Source organism: Dasypus novemcinctus, chromosome 9 (assembly GCF_030445035.2).
Source record: "Dasypus novemcinctus isolate mDasNov1 chromosome 9, mDasNov1.1.hap2, whole genome shotgun sequence".
NCBI lineage: Eukaryota > Metazoa > Chordata > Mammalia > Cingulata > Dasypodidae > Dasypus > Dasypus novemcinctus.
Window position 1 is genome coordinate 64,240,199 of NC_080681.1, and position 22,422 is coordinate 64,262,620.

A 22,422-nucleotide genomic window follows, 5' to 3' on the forward strand; every position below is an offset into this window, starting at 1 on the left:
TCAGGCATGGCTTCTGGACTATAAATCCTAGTGTTATGTTACAATAATACATCTTCCTAGGAAAGAGAAAAATTTTGCACCAACTTGGCCTCTCTTTTTCATAACAGACACCTTCATATAACACCCTAAGGACAGTCTTAATTACCTCTAGAAAAATAAAAACTAGGGAGGAGTAATAAAATAAGAAAAGGAGAGAAGAACAAAGAGCTGGAAAACTGGGGGTGGGGGGGATAGTAGTAATACTGGAGAGTTTGGAATAAGAAAGAGTAAAAGAATAGAGAAGTCAAGACAAAAATAAAAGAGAAGAGCTAAAATAGGGGCTAATAGAAACACAGAATCATTATCGTGAATTTTTTAATCAGGAAAACATCTAAGAAATCATTGGTCTAAGTCTTTTTCTCCTTATTTTAGACAAAATAGTTGAGGTTGCTCTAATTATTTTCTCAAGGTTACACAGCGAATTAGGGAAGACTGAGGACCCTAACTTGGATAAAGACTATCCTAAGGAATCTACAATAGTCTATATATCCCAAAGAAAAATGCCTTTTGTTTTGGCTTTACCCTCTTAAAGTAAGTTGCTAAGTAGAATGCACTCTTATGAAAAGTGACAGAAATGTACATAACAAAGAAGCAGGTTTAGACCAAAAAAAGTTACAGATAAGAAAAGTATTTGTAAAATATGTCAATAAAAAGGAGAAGGAATGGGATAATTTAAAGGTGAATCAAAGAACCTTAAAATGTCTTTAAGGAGAAAAAATCCAGATGATTTGGATTTAGAGGAAGAAATAATAGATAAGGTTAAAGTAATAAAGAAGAACATACAAAATGATTTTAAAAGAGTACAGTATATTGAGTACAATATATTTTCCTATAACAAAATTTCCACCTCTGTTTAAGTAAATCTATCCTAGACCCATCACTTAATCAAAAAATGGGGAGAAGATTTTTAAACAATGAAAAATGGAAAATAAGAATGGCATCTGACTTTCAGAACAACACTGGATACTAGATGATAAGTTGAGAATTGTTTCAAAGTTCTATTGGAGAGGATTTTTCAACCAAAAAATCAATACTCCACCAAATTATCAAACAAGGAAGTCAGAATAAAACAAGTTTAGACACAAAGAGACTCAGAATTATCACACATATTTCTTAGGTGGTTACTTAAGAATGTAGTTAATCAAGAAAGAAGAAGAACAGGAATCCAGGAAACAGTATGCACTGGAAGGCAGTTAAGAGGAGGTACAGAGGGATGGCTTATAGCAATTCTAGAAAAGGTCTAGTCCAGATTGAAGTGGACGGATAGAGGGCCTCCTAGATAGAGTGCAAGCGAACTGAGGTCCAGTGAAAAGGGAACTGGATAAAAGAGCTTATAGAACAGCAACAACACACAGAAAGTAAAATTTTTTTTGAATGAGAGAGAGGGGCAATTAGAAACTCTAGGAAAAGAAAAAGAAAGTATAAGAACTAAAAATGAAACCAACTAGAATTTGGCACAATTTTAATTAACAGGTGGAATATTTCTAATATGTTTAAAAATATATTCTCCTTTGACATTGGAACTACAGAGAAGAAATGTAACTACATTATATTACTTGGTTCTGCAAGAGACAATATTAAATAGTTATAACAAGGTAAAGCAGTTTATTGGTTTTCTATTTTAACAAATTACTCAATGAACAAATTATATCATAGAATATATTTTCAACCCTGACTTAAGTAAAAGCATAATGTTACAGTTTACAGAAATTGGGAAATAGAGGGAGAAATAGAGGAAAAGGTAAGAGTGGGTTTTTTTTTAACACTTTTTAAATTAAAGTTAATAGATCAAAGAATGTTACATTAAAAAACATAAAAAAATGAGGTTTACATATTCCCCACTCCCCACCCCCACCCCATTTTTGTAAATTGAATTTTTTTTAAAGATATATACATCACACACAAAAAAGTTACATTAAAAAATATAAGAGGTTCCCGTATACCCCCTCACCCCCCCGGTAAGAGTGTTAATGTCCTTATTTTACCAAAAGAAACAGGGGCCCCAAGAAAGAGACCCTATTTGCTGAAACAAGAAATTATTTATGTAGGTTTTTCTGAGACTGTAGTGGTGATTATTCAAGGAATTGAAAAAAGGGACAACACAAAATGTTGTAGGAGAATGAGGAAAGGAAAAAGAGAAGAAAAGTATGTATTGGGCGGTGTGTGAAATAAATCCTCATTATAGCTGGAAATCAACAGATAATGGTTACATTTCATAGTGACATAGCACATCATTTTTTGAATAAAATTCTGACAAAAATTTTTAAATCAAAACAGTTCAAAGTGGGGGCATGTGGGGAGCAAGACTAAGGGAAGGGAGTGGTAGAGGAGGAGAATATTCTTTTCAATAAATGCGCTTCCATACTATTTCCTTATTAAAATACACACATTTCTTTCAAAAATTTTTCAAAATAATCAAGATATCTATCCCAGAGAACAGAGACATAGACAACAGTGTTTCCTGCAGCATTACTTGTAATAAATAGAAAAATGTTTCCAAACAATTAAAATATCCATTGATAGGGGAATAGATAAATGAATTATGGGTCTAATCATATAATAGACTATTAAGGACAAGTCCCAATAGATAAATTAGATTAACTAATCAAGATGGAGAGATCTCAAAAGACAATGCTGAGAAAAAAAGGAGTTTAGGAATAATTTGGAAAGCATATTAATATTAACAATAACCAAAAACATTACAGTTCATCGGGCATGGATATACACATCTGAGTGTAGTAAAGTATAGATGCACAGACTACTAGATGAGCACATCCTATACTCATGAACACGGGTGCCTCTAGGAAGGGAAGAAGGAAACAGAACCCATGGAGGGAATTAGTGGGGCAAATGGTGTAATTTTTATTTATGAAAAAGACCTGAAGCAAACTGAAAAAGTTTTAAGATCGCTTGTGTTAGTACACAGATGTTTCATATATTCTGTATTTTTATTTATTTATATTTGTCTAAAGATTAATTTTAAAAGAGGAAAGGCAGTAGAACATGGAAGAACAAAGATCCAGGGGAAAATATATTGGGAGAATTATTTTTAATCACATAGAGTATCTAATTACTGTGATTAGCAGAGTCTGGCATATATAGTTTTAAATGTTTTGTTTTCAATTTCCTTTTAGAAAAAAATCTCAAAATACATGCTTCGTGTTTTGTACCTTCAATTTGCATTTTTACAGGTTTAATATGGATTTAAATTTATTATAAACCAGAAAAAGGGAAAACGATAGATTCAAGATGGAAGAAATTAATGTTAGGGAACTTTAAGTAATCAGATTAGATGACTAGTAATTACAGTTATAGATCATGTTAAAAAAAATCTGAATTTGGAAACTAAATGTTGGAGAGGATGTGGAGAGACAGGAACACGTATTCACTGTATGTGGGAATGTAGAATGGTACAGTCACTGTGAAGGACTGTTTGGCAGTTCCTAAAGAAGCTGAATTTAGACTTGCCATGTGGCCCAGCAATACCACTATGAGGCATATACCCAGAAGAACTGAGAGCAGAGACATGAACAGAATCGGCACACCAAAGTTCATAACAGCATTATTCATGATTGCCAAAAGCTGGAAACAATCCAGATGTCTATCAACTGATGAATAGATAAACAAATTGTGATATATACACACGGTGGAATAATATGCAGTGGTAAGAAGAAATGAAGTCGTGAAGCATATTACAACATGGATGTACCTAAAGGACATTATGTTGAGTGAAGCAAGCCAGACAAAAAAGGACAAATACTGTTATGATTATGCTATTATGAACTAAGTATATTGTGTAAACTCATGGAGTTAATAATTAGAATATAGGCCAACAGAAAATAGAAGGACGGTGGAGAACGGAAAGTTGAAGGTTAATCTGTGCCGAATTGATAAAAATGTTGTTTGTAAATCTTTGTAAATGAATAGAAATAGTGAAAGCATATCATGGTATTTGTAACGAGCAGTGCTATTATATGGGTATGACAGTGGTTGAAAGGAAAAGTCTAAGGTCATGTATATTACTAGAAGGAAAGCTAAAAACTGTAGCATGGAACTGTATAAGATAGTGAAACCTCATGTAAAACACGAATATGTGTGACATTGTACATATAAGGCCATTTTTACAAAATATACATACCAATATACTAGACAGAAGGAAACAGAATAGCAGCTATGTATGGCAGGGGAAGCATGGAGAGATAGAGAGGTGCTGAGTTTTGTTTGTTTTTTGTTTATTATTGTTACTGGAATAATGAAAGTGCTCTAAGAATGTTTGAAGTGATGAATGCACAAATATGTGATTACACCAAATACCACTGATTGTACACTTTGGATGGATTTATGATTTATTAATATGTATTAGTAAAACTGATTTGTTTTTTAAAAATCTAAATTTGGAAAAAATTAAGGTAGATATACTATATAAAAAATGAATACCTTCTTTAAAAATATTTTATTTGAAGTGTTTTTAAAACAATGGGTTCCATGGTCCATTTGCTTTGCAATACAATGTTAATACGGAATTAATGGCAAGAGTACCAATTTAAGGAGGAAAGAAATCATGGATCTCAGGATGTGCAAGCAAGTTGATCAAGACAAGCTACTAAACCACTCTTAAGCCACTGTTTCATCAACGCAAGATATGGGGCTAGAGGCCTATGAGAGATTTAATAAAATAATAAGAATACTAAAACATAGGGCAGATAATAAATTTGCTTTGTCCTCTTTTTAGTAAATATACTGCTATATTTCATACTTTCCTTGAAAAATTAATTTTGTTTAAGATATTAAAGCAGGGAAGTGGACTTGGCCCAGTGGATAGGGCGTCCCTCTACCACATGGGAGGTCCGCGGTTCAAACCCTGGGCCTCCTTGACCCTTGTGCAGCTGGCCCATGCACAGTGCTGATGCGTGCAAGGAGTGCCGTGCCACTCAGGGGTGTCCCCCGTGTAGGGGAGCCCCATGTGCAAGGAGTGCACCCCGTAAGGAGAGCTGTCCAGCATGAAAGAAAGTGCAGTCTGCCCAGGAATGGCACCACACACATGGAGAGTTGACTCAGCAAGATGACGCAACAAGAAAAAAAAAGATTCCCGTGCTGCTGACAAGAACAGAAGCGGACATAAAAGAAGAACACACAGCAAATGGACACAGAGAACAGACAACTGGGGGCAGGGGTGGGGAAGAAAGGGGAGAGAAATAAATAAAATAAATATTTAAAAAAAAAGATATTAAAGCAGAAAGCTAGATAGGAAAAAAAGTTAAGGCATTTTAGAAGATTTTTTCATTGCTAGTACAATTTTTAAAATCATATTCTTCTCCACACTTCAAATATTCCCATTATAGTCCAAAAACTGTTATGTTCTAAATACGGTTGTCTGTATACCTATCAAGCCCTAGTAATAAACTAAGCATCCAGAGGGCTAGTTGTGCTTAAAGAATATTTTGTAATATTAAAGCCAAAAATTAGCAGAGATTAAAAAAAAGTCAGTCTTACAAATAAGGATGTTCATACACACTATAGGTACATTAAAAATTCTTTGTATTTATCTAATCTACCAGAACTTGGGAGATTCAGTTTATGTTCTATTTATTTGTATTTAATGCCTATTAGATTATCTGCTGTGGCACTGTGCTCATCTTCAGGGGTGTATATGAGATAGTGGGGTGGCAGAAACTCTACAAACATCCCCTGACTCAACCTACATCACCAAGTGATGCCTATGTGTCAGGCATTTTGCTGGAAAAGGGAACAAAATCATATGGGGCAGGTTCAAACTGCATTTTCCTCAGGTGGGCAATTATTTCCCTGACCTGATACTTAGAAGTCATTTCCATGATGATTCATAGGTGAGATTTCAGAATTTAACATATTGAGAGGAGAATTTTAGCTTCTTTTTTAGAGAGAGTAAAATGGTTATTCACTGCAGTTATATACTCCTGTATGGGGAAATTTTAAAAATTTTATTTAGATAGGTATTTAGATTCTTTTTAACATAAACTTTCGTATTTCAAAAAAATACCTGCTTTCTTTTGTCTTCTAGTCATCCTTTCAGTTTCTGACTATGCTCTTTTTTACCCCAGGTCTCTGTATTTACAGGTTCTCTTGCCTGGACTGTACCCTGCACCACAAAGCCTAGTTAATAACTCTTCATTCAGAGCTTGGCTTGTATGTCACTGCCCTACCTCCCTGCTCACCACCGCCTCACACACTAAGCCACATGCCACAGTTTGAAAGTGATTAGTACAATGGGTCTCTTTTTCACAACACATAGTTAACAATAACATAGTTATTTCTGTACTAAATTGATGAATGCTTATCTTCCCCACTGAACTGAAACTCCAGGAGTTTCGGGTTTTCTCATCCTTATAACACACAAGTGTCTCACAGTGACTGGCATGGAGAAACTAGCATATACTAGGTTAGAGAAGCAAAAGGAGACAAGATTTGTCTACTCTATTTTCAACCTAACTGCTCCTCCTGAATTCCAATGTCTTAATTCCTAGATGGGAAGGGGAATTTTTTCAAAATCTGCTTCCCTAGAACCTGGCAGTAGTGCTTGCTGAAGGAACAGATGAATGAAAAATAAAAAACTTGAGAAAATATTTTTAAAACTACAATAAATGTTACTTTATGTATTCAAAATGGAAGAGGAAGGAGAAGAAAAAAGATTTCACTCATTGAAAAAAATCTGCACTCACTCTGTTTTTATTAAAGGAGATTCCATAGCTTAGAGAGGGCTTAGCTGAGGAGTGTTTGGTGTGTAGCTGGTTAGACTCAGACAAAGTGAAGTTTCTATTTTTAGAAAATCACAATATAAAAAATTATAACGCTGTCTAGTCCCAAGACAGGGTAGTATATTTTCTACTGAAAAAACCTGAGACCACAATTTAATAATCAGAATTATTGATTATGGCTAAATACCTTATTTACTCATTCATTTGTTCATGGATAAGTTGTAGAGCAGAGCAAAGAAAGTAGTAAAGGCATAATCAAGGGCCAGGGTTGAAAACAGATTGTAGAAAGAGGTCTTTGAGTACTAGTGTAAGGTGATTGTACTCTATCTTGCAGCTAAAAGTAAACCATTGCAGACTTTTAACAAGTAACTAATGATAAATATGCAATCACTGAGGCTATATAATAATCTCCAAATGATTATAGTTTAAAAAATCACTTGGATATTTTTGCATGAAAATTAAACTTCTCCCCCAATTTTATTGGAGTACCTTATGCTAAGGAATTATGAGAATTAATAAAACACTCATTAAACTCTAGAGATTTTTGATAGCTGTTTATAGAAATAGGTACAAGTTTATTATAGTTGACATAGTCTATCAAGCACTTTAGTTCCAATGGAATTATCTGTGTTATTACCATAACTGCATGGTTCAGGTTTCAGTGTTTGAGGATAGTATTACTAATATAGTTTTAGATTGATTTAATAATTATGAAGGTAATTAAAATATTGATTCCAAGCATTTGTCCAGGAGTAATACATATACATAAAAAAGTATATCTAAACATCATTTTCCATTGGATCAGACCCCCGATCTTCTAATATTTATTTTATCATACACTGTGACACAGAAGAAAAGTGTGTGCATTGTCAATTCTCATATATGCTAAACTAACTACTGAATTTTGTTTATTCTTATTTTCAAATTTCTGCATCCTGCTTTACTTGAAAATGATAGTTCATATTATCATAACAGGTTCATATTAGAGTGAATTTAGATAAGTGCTTCTAAAATTTAGAAGTCATATGCCATCTAAAATATAATCTTATATATTTTGGTTAAAAAACTGAAAACGGGACCTTCTGAAAATTAATTCCTTGCGCCCAGGAACAATTCTTGGGGTTTGGAACATCTTCCCAAAACAGCTTCTTCATTCTACAAGGACAAACAAGGCATTATAATTAGAGTAAAACACTTATATTGAAAATGCCAACAGTTAATGAATGTGCAAACAAGAAATTAATATACCCAACCAGCTATGCCTCAATAGAGTCTGATTAATTTTCACATGCTATACCACAAAGATTTTCATCGAAGTATAGACCAGAATTAATCATCACTGTAACAATAAAAATAGCTGATGCTTATTGTTCACCAGGGACTGTGCTAAACTCTTTAAAAGGGTTTTCCCAGGGGAAAAAAACCCCAAAATATTAAAAAATGGACAGCATGGGGATATCAATTTCATTTGATATCAGTTCACTTGACTTTAAAATGAATTCCAATCCTGAAATCTCATTTTCCTCTTTTCTGTTAGAGGATGAAAGTTTCTATAGAGAGCTGGCACATGTGAAATGACCTCACTGGTCTGACTTCTGAGCACAGATTGATTTGGAGCCCACAGAACCATCCAGGGATTTCAAGGTCATTAGCCTGACAAACCAGACAGGAGCCACACAGTGCTCCCTAAAAAGCAGAAAGCCCATTGATCATAAATGAACTGACTGCTCCAGGTAAATCCTCATCACTAAAAGTCTTTGACTCATTTTTCAGAATTCTAAGAGCTATTTTTGCGATCTCCTAGAACAGTTCACCTATGAGAAGCCTGTTATTCTGTGTGTGTGTGTATGTGTGTGTGAAATTAAATTCTTCCATGAGGTTCTGATTTGGGTTTTAAATTGCACTTTAAATATGTTCAAGGGCTTTGACTATAAAAACTTTTAACATCATGTACAATACCTTTGGTGTGATATTAATAATGTGCCAAGCAATAAAACTGAAGAGGAAATAATTATTGGCACAATTACATAGAGACCTGCGTTGTTCTCGTGTTTTTCAATATCGTCTGAAAAAGAAATACAATTCACACAACTCAGAAGCTTAAGGAAATGTTAATATCTTTCTGTCTCTAAAATTATAGAAAACTTTTTAATAATTTCATCATAAATCTGTAGTACCTTTAAAATGTAAAAATAAAAAAGAGGAAGATAAAAGTATTATCACATTAATAAAGTATTATTGCTGCTCAATATTATACTTACTATAATTTAGTAACAGTATTTTTCAAAATTATTTTTGTGCCAATCCTCTTCATCTGATCATTTTAAGATTGTATGAATCAAAAAGTTAATTAAATCATTATGCTCTTTTTATCTTATCAGTTGCTTCTGGAGAATCCAGCCATACAACACCTGCCAATCCAGACATACTGACCTCATTGCTGTTTCCTGACCACCAAGTATTCTCACTTCTCAGGGCCTTTGCAAATGTTATCCTTTGGAAAGCTTTTCTCTTTGTACTTGTAGTGCTCTATTCAATATTACCTCTCTAGAGAGAGACCATTTCTGACCATTTCACCTAAAACACCACACCTTAACTCTATGCTTTCATCCTGCTTTGATTTTGCTTCATAGCACTTATTTCTATCTGACATTATTGTACACATAATTCATTTATTGTCTATCACTACCACTAAAGCACTAGAGTTTAAGCTCTATAAGGGCAGATATTTACATTTACTGCTCAGTCTCCAGTGCTTAGAACAGAGCTCAATAAATATTTGTTGACTAATATATGAGTGAATTTTTATATTTTTTAAATTTCTAAAGCCAGGTAAAATGCTTTTCTCTGAAGACTCCATTACTGAGTTGCTTGGATTTCAAGGCAATTTGAAAAGTAATAGCAACATGCAAATGTTGGGTAAGGGAACGGGGCTCCAAGTAGAGTAATATGTATCAGAAAGAAAGATTAAGAGGTCAATGAACTTACTTCTACAACTATCTCTATAGTTTAATTTTTTTGTGGAAGAATATTTTTCTAAAAGACATTAAAATGTAAAGGTTTATAATTATATGCCCCATAGGAATGTATTGTTTTGGGTGTTTGCATTTATGTGAATTGTGTAGAAAATTAATATTTTTCAATTAGCCTTTAGGATGCTGTGTTTTTGCAGTTACATATTTTCCTTTACTTTGTTTCTATTAATTTTTTCCCCCAGAGATGGCTCCCTCTGCTCATTGTTTGCACTCACTGTCTTCTTGTTGTTTTTTTTGTTTTTGTTTTTTCCCTAGAAGGCACCAGGAACTGAACCCAAGACCTCCCATGTGGGAAATAAGTACTCAACTGCTTGAGTCACATCCTCTCCATTAATTTTTTACCTAATTTGTGATACTGGAAATTTTACTTATTGATATAAGAATTCAATACCACTCATGCCTGACTGTCCTTCTTACCATCACCATAGAACCATGAATCTTTACTGAAAATACCCCATGATACCTCTAAATAAGTCTCTAGACCCTTCCAAGCCTGGTTATTCCAGCAGAAAGAAAATAATCAGATGGCAATATAACTGCTAACAAATTAGGAAATCATATATCTGTCTAAAAATAAATTAAAAGTAAAAATTTTACCTTGGGTGAAACTATTAATTATCTTCGGTTTTCCCACTCCTTCCACAAAGACTGGGTAAAGACTGAACTCATACTTTTCAATGGGGATGAACTGATCTAAGGATAAAATACATTGGAGGTTCACTTGCAATGAATTAAGATTAATCAGTACAATCTAATTTTTAAAATTTAAAGTAACTTTCCTATATTCCCAAACATAGGAATTAGTTGTTAATGGATTGAAATTCATGACTAAACGGGTTTTCAAAAACAAACTAAACACTCTAAATTTAGTAATGACAATAATTCTCCTAAAAATAGCAAAATTATTTCCAAATAAGTTTTAAAAATCTTTCCCAGAAATAGAAGACTATACATTTTAAAAGCATAGCCAATGTGTTTACTTTTAGGATATGTGAATTATTTCCTTCCCTTATTTCTCTTTCCAGGACAATATGCTGTACTTTCACTTGCTTATCCCCAAAGTCTACAATACTCCCTTTTCATAGGAACTTAGCTGACTTAGTTTCCCCATTCGAAGTTTTATGCCATGTATGCAAAGAAGGTGGGGATGTGGAACAAGAGTCCCATTGCAATATCCAGGAGTGTAGAATCCACAGAGGACCACGATCTCCACAGCAAAGTTCAAAATGGATCTATGAGAGATTCTTACAAATGCTGATACTCTATATTATTTCAGAAGTGATAGAGACCTCTTAAGCCTGACTTAAACTCTGCAGTTTAAAATAAAATCACCGAGTAATCACCTGGGTAACAGTAGTAATGAACTGAATTCAGCTCTCCAAAAATAACTTATTTCTATTTATCCTGATACTAAATTCTAGGTCTATTGAAAAAAGTGTATGAGTCCTTGGGATGATATTATATAAAAAGATCATGGCACTCCTTCCCTTCCCTACTTAATCCTTACCCAGACTTGGGCACTCCATATTATGCACCCAAACTTGTAATTGACCTACCTCCTGGGGTAACTGGTCTACTTTGGGTGGGTGGATGGGGATTATGCTAGCCCACATCACCAGGTTCTAGATCCTTAAACCTTCAACCTTGCTCCCCTACTCACTGCTAGTGACATTTAAAGTGGTACACAGCTTGGAGGAATAATTTAGCAGTAGATAACAAAAGCCATTAAGAAATGGTGTAGCAGTGCTCCAAAACGCTTTCACCAAATGCAGTGAATGTGACACAATGTTGAAAGAGGTGGTCGATGTGGGAGGAGTTGGGGGATGGGGGGAGGTGGGGGGTGGTGTATATGGGAACCTCTTATATTTTCTAATGTAACATTATTTGTTATCTATATATCTTTAAAAAAGACAAAAAAATTTTTAAAATATGAAAAAATGGTAAAATAAATGATAAAGCTGGAAGCAACATAAATGTCCTAAAATATAGAAATACTTCTGGTAAATTTTAGAATAAAATGTTACATGACCATGAAAAATAATGTTTGAAAGGTCTGGGAAGGAAAGAAAAAGATGCTCATTATTTAATACCAAATGAACAAATCACTATAAAAGTGATATATGATATCATATGATTATAACTGCATAAAATATTCAAGTAAGAAAAGGACCAAAAATAAAGAGAATTAAATGTTTGTGATAGGATGATAAGATTATCATATTAAAATGGCAATGGTATCATCTATATTTCTGGGGTTTCCACTCAATGGCTATCTTATTTGTCTTAATAATTTGTAATATTATACTAACCCATGAGAGAACCTTACTAAAGTACAGTAAACTTACCATGGATATAATACTTCTTAACAGATGAGGGGATTCTAATCCATTTCATTTCATTATCTTCATTAAGATTTTTCCATTCAATGATAAGATACATTAGATTGTAATGACTGGGCGATAGCATCCAGGAAAGAACAGCACAACTGCTATTTAAAGTGTAAGCACTGAGTGACTGCACGATATTTACTGAGGGGGAAAAAGGAAATTCATTTTTAAATTCAAAGTTAATGAAAATTTCCTATTTTCCTTGAGGAACTCATAACCTGCTGGAAATGAAAAGGTAGGAAAGACAGTCTTAGGGGCAAACAAATATCACACGTGGACATTATTTTTGTATCACAGGAACAGAAAAAGCAAAGAGATGAGAATATATGATATTCCTTAGAAACATGATTCTTTAATCAAGGAACTTCTAGATAGGTATTCTCAGGTGCAATACTGCACAAGTCGATGAATCAACCTCTCTAATTCCCTTGAAATTCTTCTCACCAACAGAGGGACTAATACTTTCAAAGCACATTTCTGATCATTTGACCTTCTCTGCACAGAGTCCCACTTATGGCCTTTCAATGGCTTTCCACATTCTAAGATAAAAACCAAAATCCTGCCTCTGTCTACAAGGTCTTGAGGGCCACTTTCAGTATTCTCTGAACTTCAGCCACTCTGTTCCTCCATTTCCTCTCATGTACCATGGAACTTTCACTTAGGCTGTTCTTCTCTTGGGGCCAATGCAATACCCCTCTGCCTCTTGGGGGAAGTTTAATTCCTGCTCACACTTCAGATTCAGTTCAATAACTCTTCCTCAAGGTATTTTCTCTTAACCTCAACGTCAGGTAAATTTCTTCTGTTATATTCTTTTATAAAATTATATTCCTTCCTGGGGCACTTATCTCAGTTTGTAAAGAGGCATTCACTTTTATGATTATTTGATTAATATCTCTCTCACTTACTTGGCTTTGTGAATGTTGAGATCATTACCATTTTACTAACAACTGCATTACTACCACCCACTACAGTGCAGTACTTTATAAATATTTGTACAATATATTTATTGAAAAAATGTAAAACATTGTGCAAGGTACTGTGGAACTTACAAAGAATTTACACTTTACATATAAAAATAATCATAATATAAGGCAGAATATAAAATACCTTAAGAAAGGTAGAAAGCCTTCTGAAATTAAAAGAAGGATAGGACATACCCTATTAAAGCAATAAGGATAGACTTCATGGAGGATGTAACATTTCAGAGGCCTTTATATATTGGTAGAGATATAAGAAATTTGTCTTTCCCATAAGAAAATTTTACTTTGAATATATAAATTTGAAACTCCTATTTAAAATGGTTCCCAATTCTCTGATTAATCAAATATACCAAAATTAATGAAAGAAGACTCACCACCCATTTTAAGTGAAGTCCAGAATAATTTTCAATTCTCAGCAATTACCTGAATCCCTATAACATTATCTATTACATATATGTCTGTTTATTTATATGTTTATATGTTTATATTTATATATATGATTTATTATTTAAAGATATATATGCATATATATAAAGAGAAAGAGGCATTTTTATCTACAACATCCATTAGTAAAGTTTCAATACTAGATTTACTAGAATATTCTCATCTATTATAGTAAAATTTCAACTGTGTCCTTTTCTATTATGTGAAAACCCAAGTTACATATAACATAATCAGGGTCCAATCTATTTCATTATTTCCATGACAAAGAAGAGATGAAGGGTGAGAGACTGAGAGACTTTCAGATTCAGAAAATCTCAGGTTTCTTGGAAGATAACTGAGAATGGGAGGAGTTGCATAGGTTAAACATTAAAAGGGGCACTGGTTTATAACTGCACTTCTTACCTTCGCCCATAGCCCAGGAGAATGTTAAATTAGAATTCACAGAAGAAGCACCAATTGAATTGATGGCCAGAACTGTAACAGTATGAGTTTGCTCTGTCCATGGGAAGGTGGATTCAGTGTAATTTCCCACATCTTCTGACCATGTACCATTGGGGGAAGTATGATGCTCTACCACATATCTTCTCACACTGCACAACGAGTCATGTTTCATCAGGGGCTGTATTAAATATAAAAATGGATGAGTTTAAGAGCTCCAGTGCTATTTTTAACCATCCAAGCTCATGGAACAGAGAAGCAGTGCTCACAGAACTCTTAATTGTACATTTCCCATTAGGAGGCAGGGATCAGACCAGGGCAGGTGCTGCCTCTTTTAAGACAGAGGGATGGGAGTTGGGAGGAAATAGGCTAGAGACCACATCTGACCACAGTCTTTATGAAGGTTTCTGGGTAGATATGGAGTACAGGAAACTTATTTCCCTCTTTTGGGTTTTTCCTAAGCCTCAGAGAATAAATCACTTGAAGATAATGAAGTAATGATACAATTAGGATCATTTCTAACAAGAAGTTTCACCCTAACTCTAGAGAAAAGAAAGACTGAAGAACTCAAAAGTTTCCTCACTGAAAAACAAACAAGGGATACCTTCTGATAATGTAACAACACAAAAGAGCTGAGGAGATGCAAATAAGGATTTATATTAATCCCAGTATGATTTGTCATCCATTTTCCCTTCCCTTGAAAGGCTCTCATGTCAAGTAGCATAGGGTATCTATATATAAGGACAACCCTATTTTAAATAAATATGGAACTAGAATTTCTCTCATATAGATTAAAAAAGAATAATAAGTAATTGAAGGCTCCAAAGTTAAATTTCAGCAGTCAGTGCAAGAAAAAAATGTCTCAAATGTCATACAAATTTTGTTATTTTGTTTCTTAAAATCCACCTCAGTTTTAACATACAGATAATTACTTTTGTAACCATTGAGTAAAATGATTACTTCCTTATTTACCTAGTACTACAAGATTCATCTCACATATTTCCTGTCTCAACCCTATAATCAGCCATTCTTCTAAGGAGTTCTGGTTCCTTTTATTGGAGAATGATGTTAGAAACAAAGATGTGGGTCCTGGGTGTGCGCCTAACTAAGGGGGTGGCATTGCTTCTAGACCCTCTCAACTGAAAATCAAGGCAATTTAAGTGTGCATACTATCCCCTGTATAGGCATATATCTATACTATTTCTGTTTGTATCCATCTTTATCTATATTAATCCAAATACGAGTGCATACTAACTGGTAGTTTGAGTCTTTTGTAGACCCGAGAAAATCCTATTCTGTAAGCTAATCCATTACTATGCTTGTAAACCTACTGTAGTGGGAACTTTTGGTTAAATTACTTCAGTAATGGGCCTATGATTAGATTGTATAACCCAGTCTTAATTCTCTTACTGGTGTCCTTCATAAACAAAGGAATGAGAAGGCACAGACACAGAAAAAAACTGCTTTTCTAAAAGCAGCAGGGAATACCTTCCAAAGTAAGGTGACATTTCTCTGTTTCTTTGTGGGATCTTCACTGATTCTTCTCCAAAATTCAGGTCCCCTGGCAGGAACTGCAAAATGACAAGGAGCCCAAGTTGTATATGTGTACTTGGAAGGAATATTTTTTCAGTGATATTTCAAGTACACACTTAAGCACTTCTCAAGACACTTTTACAAAAGCTCTGCAGACCTTTAACATCCATGACAACTGTGTAGGCCAGATCGCTCCAATCACTCCAATATCCCAGGCCATCCAGCCTTTTACAGCGCACCTGAGCAGCATAAACTGCACACAGGTCTGACACTGCAAGACTGCAGGATTTTGATTTTGCATCATAAACCTCATATATCTGTAAAAAAAAAAAAAAAGACAAAGCATCAGAATGATCATTACTAATGTACATGCATCTAAATACCCTGAACTGTATTTATTTTTTAGTTTATTTTTAAAGAAGCTTTAGACTACATAAATGTTACATCAAAAATTTAGGGGATTCCCATACACCCCACTCTCACTTCCTCCTATACTTTTCCCTATTTCACAATCTTTATATTGTGGTACATTGGTTACAATTGATGAGTACATATTAAGCATTGCTACTAAGCATACTCTATAGTTTCCATTATAGTTTACACTTTGTACCACACAACTTTATAGGCTTTGACAAAATGTAAAATGGCCTGTATCCATCTTTACAGTGTTATGCAGGACAATTCCAATGTCCCAAAAATATCACATGTTACACCTATTCTTCCCTCTCCATCCCCTCAGAACCTCTGGTGATCAGTGGCTTTATGTCAATGTTACAAGTTTTTCCATTGTTAGAATAACAATGTCTGCTTTAGCCCATAGTTGCACTCTCCCCAAATCTTGAGTACTCATATTTTTACAGTGGTTATTTGCCTTGAGGGTGGGGTATTTGTGCCTTTCCCAACCACAGGGGCTTGAGTAACTCATGGTTTTAATTTGGCCTCTTTGTCTCTCTGTTCCTCTCCCTTCAGGATGATGTGTAGCACTCTCATGGTCTGCAGATCCCCAAAGCAGCTCCCTCATATAGCATTTTGCCCTTCCTTCATTCTTTTTGTAAGAGAGTTCAGCCCTGTATAGCTACTCTAGAAGCCCTGAATCTCAGCTGTTACAACACCAACTCTCCAGTTCACCAGACTTGCCCAGGACAACTTACAAAAGGATGGTGATGTAAAATGCCCATCCCAAAAATAACAGAGTATCTACAACTGCAAGCAAGTAAGTTCCATCCATCTGCTCCATGAGATCTAAGCCCCCTCTTAATCAGAAACAGAGTTGGCATCACCATCCCAAAATCTTCAAGATTGTGGAATGAACAAACATAAGGGGAGAACGTAACTATTGACTAGAGTAGACTTATCATTCTAGCAATGGAAGATCTTGTGACATTGACATAAAGCCAGTGGTCCCCAAAGGTTCTGAAGGGAGGGAGAGGAAGAATAGGTGTCACATGGGACATTTTTGGGACACTGGCATTGTGCTGTATGACACTGCAATGACAGATGCAGGCCATTATACATTTTGTCAAAACCTATAAAATTGTGCAGTACAAAGTATAAACTATAATGTAGACTACAGATCATGCTTAGTAGCAATGCATCAATATGTGTTCATCAGTTTTAACAAATATACCACACTAATGAAAGATGTTGTTAATGGGGAAAAATGGGAGGGGAGTAGGGTATATGGGAATCCCCCTATATTTTCAGTGTAACATTTATGAAATCTAAACCTTCTTTTAAAAAATGCTGAGTGAAAGAAGCCAGACCAAAAATAGTAAATCCTATATGCTTCCATTTATACAAAGTTCTAGATAATGCAAATTAACTTACAGTGACAGAAAGCAATTTTTTGGATGGGGGGGCTGGGAAAATATGGGAGGGAGGGGGAATTATATGAGAGAAGATCCTGGGGAAATTTGGGGGGCTGGTGTATAGGATATTCTCATTATCTTGATCAGGTGATAGTTTCATGAGCATATACACATTACAAAATTTATCAAACTGTGTACCTTAAACTTTTATATATTTCTGTATGGCAATCATACCTCAACAAAGCTACTTTAAAAAAAAAGAAGTACTCATATTAGGCTTGGATTATGAGGGCCTTCAGTTAAGGATTTTCTTACCTCTCTTATTATTTCCTTGTTGATGACTTAAAAATAATGTGATTCCAATGTCCCCAAAATGCCCCCATATTACATCTATTCTTCCCTCTCCCTCCCCTCAGAACCTATGGTGGCCATGGCCTTTATATCAATGATAAAAGTTCTTCCAATGCTAGAATAATAATAAGCCTATAATAGAGTAATAATAAGTCTACTTTAGTCCATTGTTCATTCCCCATTCTTGAGGATTTGCAGATGGTGATGCCCACTCTGTTTCTAACTGAGATGGGACTTGGGTCCCACGGGACAGATGGATGGAACTATCTTGCTTGCAGTCGCGGACAACTCTCAGTTCCTTGGGATGGGCATTGTCATATAGGCCATTATAAATTTTGTCATAACCTAAAAAATTGTGTGGGACAGAGTGTAAGGTATAATATAAACTATTGCGCACTGTTTGGAGCAATGCTTCAATAAATGTTTATCGATTGTAACAAATGTACCACACTAATGAAGGATGTTGCTAATGCAGGAAAGTGTATGAGGAGAAGGGGGTGGGGCATATGGGAATCCCCTATTTTCCATATAACATTTATATAATCTAAAGCTTCTTTAAAAATTAAAATTAAAAATGTAAAAATGCAGCAATTAAAACTTGATAATAATTTCTTATGTTATTAAATTGCTGTTGGATCTACAAGTCTCATAAAAGAGAATTTTTTTTCTTTATGATTTGTATATTACTTATGAAAGTAGCATATAGGATACAGTGACTAGCATAATTAATTAGATGAAATAAGAATGAAGTAGAGCTGAGAAGACAGCAAGAGAGGAGGGTATGTTTAACTCAGGATTACTATAAGACCTGTGGAAGGGAAATTCTGTTTCCAACTACAACTGAAAGAAATACCTGAACTTGTGATCAAAAGTGTTTAAATTCTCCTTCTATCACCACATTTTGGCAGAGAAAAATACAACCACTAAAGAAAAACTGAGAAGAGCAATCAGGTTTGAAGATGATTTTCATCACTATTCAGTAGGCATTTCTGCTGAATAGTAAGCAGGTTGCCAGAATTGGAATGGGTCTACTGGAGGGAAGCAAAACCCTCTGCGATAAATCTCTGATAAAAATTCATATCTAAAGAGTATATTTTAAGCTTATGAAGATATATAGAAGATGCTTAAATGATTACTTATAAGCTTATAGAGGAGTTTGAAAGATCTTATAGTAGAAGACTTTCTTCAAAAAGCTTTCTTCAAAAGAGATGACAATTATCTTCAAAACAGGCTGAACACTCAAACAGCCCATAAGCCTATTAAGTCACATGCATACCACCATAAACTTTCCTAATTCTTTTAAATAATTATGGGTGTGTGGAGATTTATGAGCTGGAGGAGAAAAAGAACCTAAAGACCTATCTTTCACAAGGATAATCCATTTCCCTTCTGAATCATCTCTTCAGGGTCAAAAATAAAAATACATTAAGTATACTTACTATTAATTTAAGATATGTAAAATTCCATTGATATTTTTATGCTTAATGTTTTTATGTTTAACAGCACTAAACATAAAATAACCCATTAAGAAGCATTTTATAAGGACTCTATGGCTTACTAGCAACCTCTCTTCAACCCACTACTAATTCTTGGCCACTAATCCTCTTTCCACAAAGACTTTTAAGAATTTGAACTTAAAATTCTAAGTTGAATAGGGTTTGCATAGAACATCCTTGATATTCAATGTACTTGAATAAGAAGATAAACTGTCACATTCTTTCAGTTAAAACCATTATGATCTAGTGAGATAATTAGTATTCCTGATTTCTGGGACTTTGCAGCCTACCATAGAAAACTGGCATAAAAAGCCATCATATGGACCTTTGTATATATCCTTCACCTGCCACTAAGGGTATGATAAAAGCAGCTTCTTCTAAAATGTGTTCCAGTGGACATACTTGAACATATTTATACTGAAGAATATTAATAGGTGTTAGAGGAAAAAGGCTTCCTTTGCAAAACAAGTTTGGGAAACATGGGGTAAAATAAAGTCAAATGTTTCTTTAATGCAGGACCTCTTCAAACCGTTAAAGTGTAATACACTACAACTCCACATCAGGAGGATACAGAGTTTACTCAATTTATTTGGCCTTTTACCAAGGAGCATTTCACTGGACCAGTGGCTCAGTAAAACATGCTTTGGGAAATGATGAACCCCCTTAGAAGGTTAGATTCAGATCAACCTATTTGTTTTAACAAAAATAGCTACAAGATACATGAATGATATATTTTTATGCCAATAAAATAAATTTGATGTACTATATCTCGTGTTAAACATTATAAGAAATAACATTTAGTGAGGCAAACTGAAGAGATTTCTAGATACCTTCCATTGTACTTCCTTTCCACTTAAGCCATAACGAATCTGGAACTGAAGGTCATTCTCTGGTAAGGCTGGTTTTTCCCAAGATATTTTCAATAATCCAACATTTACAGTAATTTCTGCTTTCACACTGGATGGAGGCAGTGGTTTCACTACAAATTTTAAAAACAGTAGTATGTAACAGTTACTTAAACAGTAATCATGTTTTTAAAACCTTACATATATAAAGCAAAAATGTTTTAATCTTTATAAACCAATAAGTCTTTTTCAAAACTTTCTCATTCATTAACTTATTTGATCTCCTATAACTTTGTGATACAAAGAGAGAGGTTAACTGAAAACACCTGTGTATTTCCATGTCACAACTGCCGTCTGTAAAAACTGCCATCTGTAAAATCTGATTGAGATGAAAAAAAATAGATACACACACACACCTGCAAGACATGTTTAAAGGCTTAAGGTTAAAGCCACAGAAATGCAACAAAAATGGTTATCTTTTGCTTTCCTATCACCTGTTTATGCTACTACTCTCAGAGATAAAAGTCAACAGTTCATCTTAGGTTTATATTCACTACATAACTTTTCTCCCAAGTTTTTTTTTTTTTTTTTTCACTTTGAGAGGCCACCTTTCTTAATAATATAAGACAGCATGGAAACTTGAATTGTTTGTGAAACTAAAAGTCTCCAAGCCCAAGCACAACATGTAAATCTGTACCCTGTACTTCCTAACTCCTAGCATCAACTTCACAATGCAGAATCACACTTTCATAGTCATGTCTTCGTTACCTGCAATAAGAGTGGAGGATTCCAATCAGGAGGGTAGATATTCAGTTAGTATGGGCAAACCTGTTGTTAAAATGTCTGGGTGCTTCCACACCAAATGGCAAAGAGCTGTTTCCCTGAGAATACCCCCTCCAGACCCCTCTCACATCAATCCCCTTATCACCTGCTTATGAGTCAGCAACTAAAAGCTTAATTCCTGGAACAGCAGAAGGCCTCCAGGATTGTGGCTTGAATGGTCAGTAGTCCTGCCGTGCTTATAAGGTAATCACTTTGTCTATCACCCTGCCAGTGGACAGTCCAAATTGAAAGATGGCCCTTGGCCAGGGGATGCTGCAAACAACTGATATGGCAAAAAGGAAAGCCAAAGGGCTAATTGTATGAAACAAATAGTTTTTTTAAAACTCCAGATAATCCAGACCATAACTAACATCAAATATGGATACTCTATGTAGGAAGAATGGATAGAGAACCATCTAAGAGATCCTTAGGTCTACCTCCTTGATGTATATATACAATATAGATGTATTTCCTATGTCCTATAAATCTTAACATCATTAGGATTCATAGGGAATAAATAATACCTGGATTTGCACAATATGGGTGTCTGCTATCATTTTCTCCTTCCAACTCTCCCTTGCCAAAAACCACCACTGTGTAAATATGTGGTCTCCTCTTTGTACAGTATTTTTAAAATTGTTTTGTAGAGTATTTTTTTATTATTTTTAAGCAGCCAGCAATAATATTATAGACCATTCATTCCAAAACAACCAAACTTTTTCATTATTACTCAGTTTCTCATGATTACTCAATTCTTCAGAGACCAAGAAAGCATTCATCAACCTAGTAAGGCAATATGTGTTTCATCACTTAGAAAGAGAATTCCTCTCATGAAAGGAAGTAGCAAAATTCTAGAGACAGCAAGAATTTTATATGTCACTGTACTTGAATGAATCATATTGATACATTCCGTAAACATCTAGTTTGAAGAAACTATGCTTTGAAGCACCACAGTCTAAGTGATCCCACAATGGCCATGCTGGGAAGGCAGGAGAAGCTATTCCCATTTTATGGGTGATAAGACAAACACAGAGCACTTTATGGTACCACTGCAAGTTTACAAAGTTAGGAAGAGGTAGAACTAGCATTTGGATTCCAAAGTTGAATCTCCACATTTCTTTCTACTACTAAGTAGGTGTTATAAGTCCAATTTACACTCTTCAAATAGTTCTGAGAAGAACATTACACAGGTTATTCAGATAGCATATGGTACTGAATCCATGTTGCATCTGTCATGTATTTCACATGAGTGTATGTCTCTGTATGTTTGTGTGGAAGCACAGGAGGGTTCTTTGCTATTCTAGGACATTTAGTTCCAGGAAAGTGCTTCACAAGTAAAGTCACTTAAAATGGAACAAAAATAAATAGTGGGGGAGAGGACTGAATTGATAGGGACTTAATATTGAAACAGAAATCTAAAAATTTGACAAAATATAAGCTTGAATTCAGGTGTGTATTAATTATGTGGAAAACTAATGAATCAAATACTGATTTTGGTGTAATTTTCCCC

At 34.6% G+C, this 22,422-nt stretch overlaps 1 protein-coding gene across 4 annotated transcripts in view; it reads right to left on the bottom strand.

The window, feature by feature from the left end:
• Nucleotides 1–22,422, bottom strand: part of LOC101411077 (leptin receptor) — a 115,890-nt gene that overhangs the window by 2,277 nt on the left and 91,191 nt on the right. For 3 of the 4 annotated variants that reach the window (XM_058303424.2, XM_058303425.2, XM_004483671.5), the window contains exons 12-19: nucleotides 20,076–20,224; nucleotides 15,748–15,907; nucleotides 15,546–15,628; nucleotides 14,022–14,238; nucleotides 12,154–12,336; nucleotides 10,406–10,501; nucleotides 8,733–8,838; nucleotides 7,853–7,928 (exon numbers count right to left, since the gene is read on the bottom strand). In XM_058303424.2, the coding sequence (XP_058159407.1) occupies nucleotides 7,853–7,928; nucleotides 8,733–8,838; nucleotides 10,406–10,501; nucleotides 12,154–12,336; nucleotides 14,022–14,238; nucleotides 15,546–15,628; nucleotides 15,748–15,907; nucleotides 20,076–20,224 (1,070 nt within the window). The remainder of the gene's footprint in view (nucleotides 1–7,852; nucleotides 7,929–8,732; nucleotides 8,839–10,405; nucleotides 10,502–12,153; nucleotides 12,337–14,021; nucleotides 14,239–15,545; nucleotides 15,629–15,747; nucleotides 15,908–20,075; nucleotides 20,225–22,422) is intronic. The other variant, XR_009187187.2, reaches the window with a different exon arrangement.